Here is a 13,609-nt window from a genome sequence, read left to right as displayed (position 1 = left end):
CGTGTGCTTGTTCAGATGCCTGTTATGATCTGGTGACCTTGGAGCCGCATGAAAACTTTCTCTGGAGTCGGTGGAACCTGTACTGACCGCAAATACTGAACCAACACCGCAACTAGAAGTAGCCGTGGGGTGTGCCTAACAAACCCTAGACACCTCGACACAGCCGGAGGACTAAATACCCCTATAGATGGAAATAGGAATGCTATCTTGCCTCAGAGTAGACCCCCAAAGGATAGGCAGCCCCCCACGAATAATGACTGTGAGTAGGAGAAGAATAGACACACGCAGGTAGAAAACAGGATTTAGCTAAAGAGGCCACTCTAGCTAAATAGGAAAGGATAGGACAGATTACTAGGCGGTCAGTATTAAAACCCTTCCAAAAATATCCACAACAGATAATACAAAAAGTTCCACAATCTAACTAAAGACATGGAATGTATATCTGCCACTCCAGAGAATCCAACAAGACTGAGAAAATACTGACACAATCTAAGCTGGACAAGAAAACACAAAGAATAGCACTGAATTGTGAAGCACACAGCATTTGTGCCACAGGGAAAAAAAAAACAGACACTTATCTTTGCTGATTTGGCAGAAAGGCAGGAGGAACCAGGCAGAGGTCCTACACCTCCCAACAACAATTGACAACTGGCAAGGACTAATGAATCCTGCACACCTAAATACCCCAGTCAGAACTGCAATCAGCAGACACACCTGACCAGGACTGCAACCCAGGGACAACTGCATTACCACCTACTACCACCGGAGGGAACCCAAAAGCAGAATTCACAACAGATGCCTTGTTATCTATAAGTGTGCATATAGTGATAGCACTGTAGACTGATAGCTGAGTGTGTAACTGCAGGACTTGTGCTGAGCTTTAATAATTCTACCAATGCTACAGTTCTACTACTCTTCAGAACAGTCACTCAAGGAGGAGAGCCCACCCTGCCGGAAATCAGGAAGGGAAAGAGACTGAAAAGCTGTAACCTTCTCAAGAGGCAACATGAGAGTAACCCTTTCAAAGTGGTGGATTTAGTTTACATAGGAAAAACGTTGTGACTAGTTCTTTTTAAGGTTGAATTATTGTTTTAGATGAACGTGCAGTAGAATGTCTGTGTGTCTATAGCGCCTGATTTAGAATATCTGGGTGTCTATAGCTCCTGGTTTAGTATGTCTGTGTGTCTGTAGCTCCTGGTTTAGAATATCTGGGTGTCTATAGCTCCTGGTTCTTCTTCCTCAACCCTCCATAGAATGTTATGAAAACCAACTGCCATTTCCTTTCTCAGTAATGGGAAAGTCTGTATTCATTGAACACAGTTTGTGAATCTTCCGAACAAATGATCAGTCCAAGAGAAGAAAACCTATTTCTCCAATAAGATGTAATACAAAATTATTAATTTCACATGTACTATTGATTTAAAACAACCCTCAGAAGGGAAGCCAACAATAATGTATTAGCAAAAACATTAGCCTTTGTATCAATCACATTATCATTAGTTAGTGTTTCGCTTCTGCGCCTGTGAAATACCACACTATGTGTCATTTCTGTGTTAAACATAAGTGTTGGATTAGTTCTAAAGATAAATTACCAGAATATTTCTAAAGCTAAATTCTGAAGTACTTCTCGACTATACTAGTGATGGTGAGCTTGTGTCTCCTGTCTAAAGGCCATAATAATGCTGTAGGTTGATGAAAACAAAGTTCTACTACTCGCATTGAGTCATACAAAATAATACATAAAGAATAAAGCCGCCCATACACCTTAAACTAATATCGTCTGAACCTGCTAATAACGATCGGTTGGGACGGAAGTCTAATATGTATGAGACGCCTGGACATTGATTGGTGGTGGAGTGAAGTATCCGGCATGCCCGTTTTGGGGCTATCGATTCTTTTGTTCTCTCAGAGATAATCCACCACCGGAGATGTCCGACAGTGGTGCTCTCATGGAGAACACAGGAGCACCCTATAGAGTGGGTGCTCCTCTGTTTGGGAAAGTCAAGTGAGATAGCTGCCATCATATGAGATGGGGTATATGAGAGGGGAAAAAGCAAGAGGTGGTGATACAAAGTTACAATACTGCAATTCTATTTTGTTCAGTAGTTTATGGCCCTTTCGATGTAGTGTGTTCTTAAAAAAAAAATTCAAGTTATTTTCTCAGCTAGGATAAAATGTGCTCATAGTCAAGAGTGGTAAAAAAAAGTTGGAAATTAAGCTGTATTTATTGATTTATTCCCCAAAGGCTCCAGCACCATGGCATCAATGCCCCCGCAGGTCTTCCTATGTACCGGTCTGCTATGATGATGTCCTGCTACAGGCTGCATCACTGGCCTCATCTATACTATGATGCTGGAGCAGTGGATGAATAAATCGGAAAGTATAGCTTCTCTTGTTCTTTTATTACCATTCCTGACTATGGGCACAGCTTTTATTTAAAAAGATAAAGAGAGATTTGTTGGAGATAGAGAAATGTTTCAGCATATGCAATTTGTTTATTGTAGTTAATGTATGGGTTATATGTGACCTTTTGAGGATTATTAAGTAAGGGATGGTCAAGGTTACATTTCCTAAAAACTTATAAATAAAGGCAAATTTTTTCCACTAATTGAAAGTTGTTAAAAAGAGATCAAGAGTCTACTAATCCATATGGGAGAATATTCTGCAGGGAAAGGCTAAGCATCTAAGTTTGGGAAAGAAATTGGAAGGGCGTAGGAAAGTGGGTCATTGATAGTCCCACAGAATGAGTGCTAGACGCTAGCTTTTCCATTCAAGCTGTTCGGCACACTGTGTTCCCGCTGCTTCGGATTTCATGTTGTGTTGCTGCTTCTTTGAAATTTACTGTACAGAGGAATTGGGAGTCTGATAATTTTTAATGAACTGTAATTGATCAGGGAATACCAGAGGTTTGCGTTAATCACTTTCTCATAACAAAGACTTATCAGATCATAACTGACCTTTTCTATCTGGTGAGATTGACATTTTGATCGTTGCCTCAGGAATTAAAGGAATTTGCTATTAAGAAAATGTTCTCAACATCTGCAAATGAAAAATAATGTCTTTACTTTCCCCATCTATGTAGGGTTAATCACCTCCATGAAACGATGCCGCATCATGTAATGGTGTCATATATTTGCCTCTGAGAAATACAGCCGCTAAGTTTATTAATTGCTTTTAAACTTCTGCTTCTGTTGTAAAGATTCCCATGAAATCAAATACGAAATAGATTTGCTTCTCTAAAACCCTCTATGGACCTGACCTGAAAATTCTACTTTTAGCGTATGAAGTGCATTTTATATCCACAGGCAATATCTTGTGCCTAATTCATGCTGTGTATGTACAAAGCCAATGCCTACGATTGAGCGCAGTCATGTTGTGGAGCCATAGTTAGAGATGTCATATTGCAGTAATGCCTGTGCAAAGGCTATTTTACTCTTCTAAAAAAAGTTTTATTCAAATTATTACACATTAGACAATGTTCCCACATATTTACCAATGCATCCAAATGCTGGTGACTTACTAGTTCTGCTATAACAGACATACAACTCGTTATTCACATCTGCTAGAAGAGCCTGATGCTGCCCACCACAGAGGAGCAGGGTGTTCTGGTTTGATTGCTGATGGGGGGGGGAAACCGTCAGCCTATGGGGGAGATTATAGATGAGATCACTCTATGGGATGGCGGGGTGAATTTACTGTGAGATGAAGGCCAATAAATATAATTATACTGTGGGGTGTTATGGATGAGATTATATTGTGAGATGGGGGCAATGAGTATAATTATACTGTGTGGGGGTCTATGATGGATGTTGTTATGCTGTGGGGGGGTTTATAGATGTTATTACACTGCGAGAGCCTGTGGATGTACAGTAATTATGCTACGGGGTGGCTTTGGATTTTAAGATTATGCTGCAAAGTGTTGGATTGGCTATACATAGAATGAAACTATGGATTTTATTATACTGTGGGGGGCTTTTATATGCAATTACGTTATTTTACTGTTGATGGGACCTATATATGTATTTGCTATTGTATTGTGGGGATTCTGGACATGTTATTATACTGTTGGTGGGACCTATAGATGTTTTTGTTTAAGGGATTGTCCATTTCTAGGGCAAACCTCTTTCTAAACTAAATGTTTGGCCCCCGATAAATTAGTAAAGCCTATACTCACCTCTTGTGCCGGCTCCATTCTAGCGGTATCAGCACTCACTTTCCCGTGGCTGTGATGCGATGGAATGATACGTGATGCCCGTACACAGTCAGCGATGGCGTCCCTGTCTCCTCCTTCGGACAAACTGAACATGAAGAGGAAGTCCCTGATCAGCTGCAGCCCTGGCTTCATCCTTATGTTCAGTTTGTCCGAAGGTGGAGACAGTGACGCCAGCCCTGATTGGGCGACAGCGTTGCATGTGACAACACGGCATCACAGCCCCAGGGAGAGCGAGTGCTGACACCGCAGGAACGGCGCCTGCATGGGAGGTGAGTATAGCCTTTATTATTTTATTGGTGCCGAACATTTAGTTTAAGAACTGGTTGTCCTAGTAGTGGGCAACCCCTTTAATATAATGTGGGGGTCCTAGAGATGTGACTATGTTATTATACTGTTGGTGGGGCCTATAGAAGTTTTTGTTAATATCATGTGGGGGGCCTTGATATACAATTATATTATTATTATTATGTTGATGAGGCCTATAGATGCGATTATGTATTTATATTGCAGAGGGAATAGGGTGCTATAGATGGGTTTATGTTATTAAACAACTATCGGAATCCTATAGATGTGATTCTGTACTCCTCATTGAATAAAAATTCTCCTCAAAAATGCTAAGAAAAGTGTTTTTCCCCTACTGTAAAATATGTAGTGTGACCTCTTCATGTTGAAGTAATTTAAAAATGTTTTAAATGTAGGTTTTTTCAAAGTTTTACGTTTTTTTCCTAGCATTAATTACTATTATTACTGGAGGGGATAGTGCTAAGTTGGCAGAAACGTTAGATACTAAAAAGTTAGAATCTGTCAATGCTCCTTTACGATGCCAACTGCAGTGTTGTGCCTGGCACACATAATGAGCCAGCTTACATCCAAGGTCTACAGTGTTGATCTGCTATGTATCACTATTTGTCTAGTTCTAAAAAAAAGTGTTGTCTGTTCAAATGAATCTCAAGTCGTAAAAAGAACAAAGAATTCCTGAGTTTAGTAATCCTTCATGTGGGCATGTAGCAATTTGTCTCTGAGTGATTGGCTATTGTCCTGTTTCAATTTACAAAAGGATCGATGATAAATTAGCAGGAAACTTTGTCTTTACAATTGATGAAAATTGATTGTGAATATGATTTAGTATAACATAATTTCTCTGTTAGTTGACACAAACACAAAAATTCTTAAAATGTTTGTCCGGGACTTTTGTAATGATGTCCTAGCCTTAGGATCGGGGGTGCAACACCCGTCACCCTTGCCGATGAGCTTTTTCCAGGTCTGGCAGCGACCAGATGTGTTTAGTTGTGGAGCTGCGTAGCATAGCTCCGACAATTGAATAGTGGCCATGGTACTGCGCATCTGCCCCCTACACAGGGCCACTACGCCATTGACAGAGCTATGTAGTTTCGCTCCGCAACAGTCGGCATCAGGAACAGTTGTTCAGCGGGGTTGCCAGGTATCGCACCCTCACCAATCAGATAGTGATACAATATAAAAGTCCCAGACAACCATTTTTAAATTGGAATAATGTAAAAAAATGCTCCCCTGATTTGAGATTGCTGTTAAATGCTTGTATTGTTATGAAGCATAATTGCCTGTGTTTAGTTTAGTTATACTAGTCACTGGAAAACAAAAGAAAGCAACAAAACAGTAATTGTATAACTCATAGATCCTTACAAAAAATACAAAATAAAATACTAGAAGAGTTTTTTGTCTTTCTGCACTAGATTTTGTTTTCTGCATCATCAATGTTTCCCATTGACTTTTCAGACAATAGGCCTTGCAGTTTCCATATGTGTAGTCATCTCAACCCACTCCAGCCTTGCTGCCAAACAAGGGCTACCATTGCTGAACCAAATTGTTAGTTGGACAATTCTAGGTAAGTGAGTCCTTATCATGCATATTGATTAGATTTACATTGACATTGATATATTTGATCGTTAAAAAAACAGACAAATGGGTGACGAGTAAGGTCATCTGGAAATCTGCATTCTCCGTGAGTTGTAAGCTACTAGACAAGAACTTTCCTATGTTTTGTGACATTTTTGGGTGGCGGTGACTCAGTCCTTATACTTGTTTGTCTCCTCAACTTGCCAAAGATTGTTACTAACAAACAACTTCTGTAACTTATTTTTTAAGTTTTGTAAAAATAATACGTCGTATCAAAAGCTGCCAATATGACCGACCCCTATTGACGTGCCCCATAACTGCTGAATGATCTACTTACGATGTAACGTCCACACAGCTACAGTCATGGCCAAAAGTATTGACACCCCTGCAATTCTGTCAGATAATTCTCAGTTTCTTACAGAAAATGATTGCAAACACAAATTCTTTGGTATTATTACCTTCATTTAATTTGTCTTAAATGAAAAAACACAAAAAGAATTGTCCTAAAGCCAAATTGGATATAATTCCACACCAAACATAAAAAAGGGGGTGGACAAAAGTATTGGCACCGTTTGAAAAATCATGTGATGCTTCTCTAATTTGCGTAATTAACAGCACCTGTAACTTACCTGTGGCACCTAACAGGTGTTGGCAATAACTAAATCACACTTGCAGCCAGTTGACATGGATTAAAGTTGACTCAACCTCTGTCCTGTGTCCTTGTGTGTACCACATTGAGCATGGAGAAAAGAAAGAAGACCAAAGAACTGTCTGAGGACTTGAGAAACCAAATTGTGAGGAAGCATGAGCAATCTCAAGGCTACAAGTCCATCTCCAAAGACCTGAATGTTCCTGTGTCTACCGTGCGCAGTGTCATCAAGAAGTTTAAAGCCCATGGCACTGTGGCTAACCTCCCTAGATGTGGATGGAAAAGAAAAATTAACAAGAGATTTCAACGCAAGATTGTGCAGATGTTGGATAAAGAACCTCGACTAACATCCAAACAAGTTCAAGCTGCCCTGCAGTCTGAGGGTACAACAGTGTCAACCCGTAGTATCCATTGGCATCTGAATGAAAAGGCATTGTATGGTAGGAGACCCAGGAAGACCCCACTTCTTACCCCGAGACATAAAAAAGCCAGGCTGGAGTTAGCCAAAACTTACCTGAAAAAGCTTAAAACGTTTTGGAAGAATGTTCTCTGTCAGATGAGACAAAAGTAGAGCTTTTTGGGCAAAGGCATCAACATAGAGTTTACAGGAGAAAAAAGAGGCATTCAAAGAAAAGAACACGGTCCCTACAGTCAAACATGGTGGAGGTTCCCTGATGTTTTGGGGTTGCTTTACTGCCACTGGACTGCTTGACCGTGTGCATGGCATTATGAAGTCTGAAGACTACCAACAAATTTTGCAGCATAATGTAGGGCCCAGTGTGAGAAAGCTGGCTCTCCCTTAGAGGTCATGGGTCTTCCAGCAGGACAATGACACAAAACACACTTCAAAAAACACTAGAAAATGGTTTGAGAGAAAGCACTGGAGACTTCTAAGGTGACCAGCAATGAGTCCAGACCTGAATCCCATAGAACACCTGTGGAGAGATCTAAAAATGGCAGTTTGGAGCAGGCACCCTTCAAATATCAGGGACCTGGAGCAGTTTGCCAAAGAAGAATGGTCTAAAATTCCAGCAGAGCATTGGAAGAAACTCATCGATGGTTACCGGAAGCGGTTGGTCGCAGTTATTTTGGCTAAAGGTTGTGCAACCAAGTATTAGGTTGAGGGTGCCAATACTTTTGTCTGGCCCATTTTTGGAGTTTTGTGTGAAATGATCAATGTTTTGCTTTTTGCTTCATTCTCTTTTGTGTGTTTTCATTTAAGACAAATTAAATGAAGATAATAATACCAAAGAATTTGTGTTTGCAATCATTTTCAGGAAGAAACTGAGTATTATCTGACAGAATTGCAGGGGTGTCAATACTTTTGGCTATGACTGTATCTGCTGATACCACAAAATGGGGAATGCTGCTGATATCGATATAATAAATATGATGACTTTAATGGGTTGACCGGTGCTATCGATCAGTGCTGGTGTTCTGTAGTCTCCAACTCGTCTCTGTTTATATAGGTTGTTACCACAGTTGTATATATGGAAATAATATTTAACAGACGTCATATATCAAAACTTTAAAAAAGTGTTCATTTTTATGCCAGGGATAAGTACATCTAAAAGTTATTTAATCTCTGAAATGATATAATAATTTTTGGAATGTGAGTCCTAAGTGTTTTCTGTTGGAGGTTGATTCTATCGCCATGTCTGAAATTGTATTTGGTTGTAACGCAAATTACGGAATCAGCTGCTCTTGGATATGCATTAGATACAGGGTCAACCAGCGCCCGAAGGTTAACAGACGTTGCGAGTAATATTGCATTGTGAACCCATAATGTGTTTCTACATCTGGATAGCTTGAAGCAAAGCCCGGTCTGTGAAGATCTAATAAATGCATTCCCAGTATTATCAGTCCTGCTATTGCCAGTGCTTTTTTATGTCTCTGGATATAGGAACAAAGTCTACACTACAGTTAAAGGAAGGTAGAAGGGTCTAGTATGCATGAATATTAATTATAAGCACTTGGCTGATGATATAAGAGGATAATGATACTATACTTGATTTAGAAGCAAATCAAACATTTAATGTTCGGTACAGGCATTTTTATATTTCTGCTCTCATAGTATATTAACTTCTAAGATGAAGGGATAAAACACTGCTGTTATTTAATGCATTTTTTAAATGTGATTTTCAGATTTCTACACTATATTTTAAAGATTTGTTTCGTAAATGTATTTTTTAAATAAATATGTTTTTTACTGCAGATAGAGATGACAGCTACATGACATCTTTATGGCAATCTGACAGCTTGATTCCATACCCCAAACCATTTTATATGTACATGTAGCTCTTTAAAGGGAAGGTGCCACCAGTTTTCTTGTAGTTGTGGGGGAAATTAAGCTTAAAAAAGTAATTAAAATGTATTAATGCAATGTTTGCACTGTTTGCAAACATTTCTATATGAAAAATATATATTTTTGTACAAATATATATAATTACCACTAGGGGGAGCATTTTCCGTTTTAGACCTCAAGCAGCTATAGTAAGACTTACTATTAGCTTTACTGTTAGCTGGAAAATCTGGGCAGTAACTGCTGACATCACCATTTCCCTCCCCTTTTGGGTGTTCTAGTATCCCTAGGGCAGAATGAAGAGCAGCATCACAGGGCAGCGCCATTTTGTGGGTGACTGCCCTGTGATCTGCTATCACAAGCAGTTACTGTCTTTTTCTCTCCCATCAGTCTTCATATGTCTCTCTCACCTAGACTACCTGTGTTTCACCCCCCTCCACAAGTTCACTGCAGACCCCCATCTCCTTATCTTTACTGAGGGATGAGTCACAGCTCTTTCTGACAGCTCCTGCTGGGATAATGCTGATTGTCAATCTGTGATCTGTTCTGCTGGAAGCAGTACTGCTTATGCTAATGACGGGAGACAAGAATCGAGCATAGTTGACAACCGAGGGCCTCCATGAATATGGTAGCAGAACACTCCCACTACTGTGAATTGTGCAGCCTACAGAGGCGTGCCCAGTTCACAGCAGTATAAAGGGAAGATTATGGTGTGCACTCAGCCTAGGAGAACGAGCTGCTGGTGTAATAGACCAAAGGTCTCAAAATATGGTAACATATACAATTCACCGCACACTCTTTTTTAAACACTAAATTTAGTGTGAATTTATTTTACACAATCTGGGAGCGGAACAGAATATACAACTTACGCGATCCTTTTTACAACGTTTCGGCTCAACCAGAGCCTGTGTCATGTGATCGCTTATTCCAGTTTAGATAGTGATAGGTAGGAGGGGAATGTCCCAGTAGTATTAGTCTTATGCTATTATGGTATTAATGTCCATATGAAGCAGCCAATGATCTGAATCTGTAATGTCCTGTGTAGTGAGCGCTGGTCACAGCAGGGTGCGGGAGCCACAATGTTTTTTTTAAATTATTTATTTAAATGCAGATGACAGTGTGGGAAACACCCGTTGTTCATTCGGGGTGTCAAATCCAAACAGTAACACTGACTTCCTAGAGAAGTCCGTATTCGACGTCCTTTCCCAAACAGTAGGTTTGGGTTCGTCTGTCACTACTGATGGCTTTAAATTAACTGAATAGTATGGTCAGACAGTATGGAGAGTCAAATGCTTGAATTACTAATTAAGCAGTACAAGGGGATTGTAATCCACCTCTTTTAGAGCTATAGTGAAACTAAAATTTGGATTCTGTGCTCCGTTCTTACATACATTTATAAAATATAAAGTAAAATATAATGATCCAAAAGAGGGCTTCAAAAATCATGGAGGGTTTAAAAGGGGTTTTCTTGCTTGCCAGTGGCGGCAGTGCTCTGTCAATAATGTACAATTCAGCTCAGCAGCATGGTCACGCCGCTTCCTCATGGCCAGTGGAGGCAGCTTTGCCTCTGTAACATCGGAAGATGTTACAGAGCAGCATTTTCAGCTCTTGAAGCAAAGAGTGTAGAAGAGCAGTCTCGTTACCTAGGAACTGTCCACCTGTGAGATTGCAGAGGTGGCCGGTAACCTAGTCCACGGACAGTAAACTGTAGAATTAAACATCCCGCCATTCTTGAGAAAAGTGGTAGCGTACAAAGTTATCTTCGCAATTTTACCCATCTACCAAGGTTAGAATCAAAGTGAGAAATTTTATTTTACTGAATGAGTACATGCTTCAAACAACCTACCCATGTATGTGGTTGGAAAATAATTAGTAAATTAATATAAACTGCCATGAGAGAATCAAATCTGTCTTATATTATTTCTTTTTATTTTTATTTTAGCATAAGGACAGACTAGTTGGACACTAATTTCTGGAACAAAAGTCTAAGAGACCTCTGTGTGAATAGAGTGCTGTGTGCATGCCTGACCTCTGCTTCATTCACTGTATGAGAGTGCCGAGATATTACTAAGCCTTCTCCATCAGCCCCATAGAAGTGAACAGAGCAGTGGTCACCCATTACTTTATCACTGATCGCTGATTTACCGTACAGGCATGATCTGCTATTCTGATTGATTTCCTCTTCAAATTCCCCACATAACACTCCGAATGGAGGGTTTTAGGCAGCAAACCAAACCATGGTCAACTGAGATTATGGGAATCTACAATGTTAAATTTCCAAACCTCACAACACCTTTAAGAAATGACATTATCAAAGCTTGTTCAAAAGAAAGTTCAAACCAAAAATGCTTTCATGAGGACATCTAAGCACAGAGAATATTTATGCTGTGCTGTCTCATCTGAATTATGTGCCTTTTTAAGTACGTTTTCCAAAAATAACATGAGTCTATCCTTCTGCTGCCACTCAGCAGGCGGAGTGTCCTTACCGCACCTTATTGCTGATGTTAAAAGCAATTAGCGAGCAGAAACATGGTGTAATCACATTAAACCCAATGTGGTGTGCCTCTTGCTGTTCGGAAATTTTTATTGAACCAGACAGCTCTGTCTTCATGTCTGAGAAAGGTATGAACGAACTTTACAGCGTTTATCTGATTTCCCGTATGTTTTCTATCAGCTCAGTCCACTTGGCTCGGGGTAAGCGCAAGTAAACAAGGAGAGCGGACAGAACGCAGAGATTTATGTTCTGCTTTTTGTTTAATTGCCGATCTGCATAATGTTTGGCAGACATGATGTAATGAAATGTGATGGGTTCTAATAATACCACTCTCTTTTCTTTTTCAGCTTTTTCCTTAGTTGTGCCATTGCTCAGTTCCACGTTCCTGTTCCAGCGGCTATTGAGCATTTTTCTTTCTTTCATGTCCTCCTATCTTCTGCTTAGCACAGGGTAATGTTTTTCAGTTATATTCAGTTGTTCTGTAGATTTTAAATTCAACCTTGGGATCAAATTTGGTGTTTGATTTCATAAACTGGGTAATTTGCTGTAGATTTTATTACCTCCACAGTACAATGTGTTATTCCCACAGTCACATTCTTTTTCACAAAGCACACAAAATGCATGCTTATTGTTAACATACAGACCAAGTCCAACATGAAATTTGTTTTTCGTACCTTTCATTTCTTTCTTAATCTTCATCTGCCAATCTGTGCATCTAGCTTCTCCACGAAGCAGCTTTGTTCATACACTGCTATAACTAAATTTCAAAGCAGCACCCTGCTTCTACTGAGTTCTGCAGACCCCTACCTCCTTCTACTATGTGCTCCTGAGCAGCCTGACCTGTTTTAGTTGATGACTCAGATGAATGAGCTGTGCTGGATGCCAACTGACTGGTGAATGTGTAAAACAGCACTGGCTTACGGTTAAGCTGAAATATACTGCACTCAGTTTTATTGCTTCCAGCACACTTATTTGACACATCACCAAGGTAATTTAATTTAAAACACTCTATGGTCTTGCACACAACTGTGCATGAAAGATTTCTTCTTCTGCCATCTACATAACTGCATGTGTGTGTTTACATTATTGCTCTGTTAGCTAGTTACCAGCAGAGCTCAACTGTCATACACTGCTCTGTTCTGCATTGAATACAGAGCTTGAAATAGCTGGGCAGAGCGGAGAAAAGCAAGGCTGTACCATGTTTGATGCTAGATGCAGACAAATCAGTGATGTGAGACTACTACCCTGATTTACTTCTGTTGATGCATATGCCAGAGGATTATCTTCTGCCATATGCATCAACAGAGCGGCATTTGCAGTTTCACATCACTGATTTGTCTGCATCAAACATAGCTCAGTCCTGCTTGTCTTAGCTCTGCTGTGCCTAGTTATTTAAAATTCAGCTGTGGAGACAAAGCAGAGCATAGGATAGTTGAATATTGCAAGAAACCATTTAACAAAACAATGATGTAAATATACACTTGCGGCTGTGTTGATGTAGTTGGCATGATTGAACAGTAACATTGGAACTACAGCACAGAATCAATGGCACCTGCAAGGTAAATATGGCCTGGAGGGGTATCCTTTGGTTGATATGTGCAAGATAGCAGATTTACAATTATTAAAAGACCACATTGGGATTTTGGGGTAGAGTATAAATTATGATCACTAGCTATTTTGTTTTAACCAATCAGGTAGCAAAATAGTAATCATCAACACTGCTAAACTGACAGTTCTTGTCTAGTTTGTTATATAATTAAAACAAACTATAGATTGGATCAGCATATTTTTCTTCAGTGCCGTGATTTCCCACCTTCAAAATTAATCAAGCTTTCCAAGATGGTAGGATTCAACCTTCATTGATGTCAGGTCTGATAACTGATACTACTGATATAAAATTACAGCACTGAAGCACTATAGCTGGGGTCTACACAGAGTTTTTGTAGCACACCTGCTTGAAGTTGAAATGTCACAGAACTGAAGGTTCCATCAGCCCAACATTAAGGGTATTGTCTGCTACAGGATGAACCTCCATTAAGGAGTCTGGGAAGACAAATGGTACTCCCGGACCAGCAG

General features: G+C 39.8%; 1 protein-coding gene across 2 annotated transcripts in view; it reads left to right on the top strand.

Annotated features, from left to right (window-relative positions):
* PIGN (phosphatidylinositol glycan anchor biosynthesis class N) overlaps positions 1 to 13,609 on the top strand; it is a 477,253-nt gene that overhangs the window by 303,244 nt on the left and 160,400 nt on the right. For both annotated transcript variants that reach the window (XM_077269733.1, XM_077269734.1), the window contains exons 20-21: positions 5,969 to 6,077; positions 11,881 to 11,983. In XM_077269733.1, coding sequence (XP_077125848.1) covers positions 5,969 to 6,077; positions 11,881 to 11,983 — 212 coding nt within the window. The remainder of the gene's footprint in view (positions 1 to 5,968; positions 6,078 to 11,880; positions 11,984 to 13,609) is intronic.

This window comes from Ranitomeya variabilis, chromosome 6, assembly GCF_051348905.1.
Source record: "Ranitomeya variabilis isolate aRanVar5 chromosome 6, aRanVar5.hap1, whole genome shotgun sequence".
Taxonomy (NCBI): Eukaryota; Metazoa; Chordata; class Amphibia; order Anura; family Dendrobatidae; genus Ranitomeya; species Ranitomeya variabilis.
Note: the sequence above shows the minus strand (reverse complement) of the source record. Positions and strands in the feature narration are given on the sequence as shown.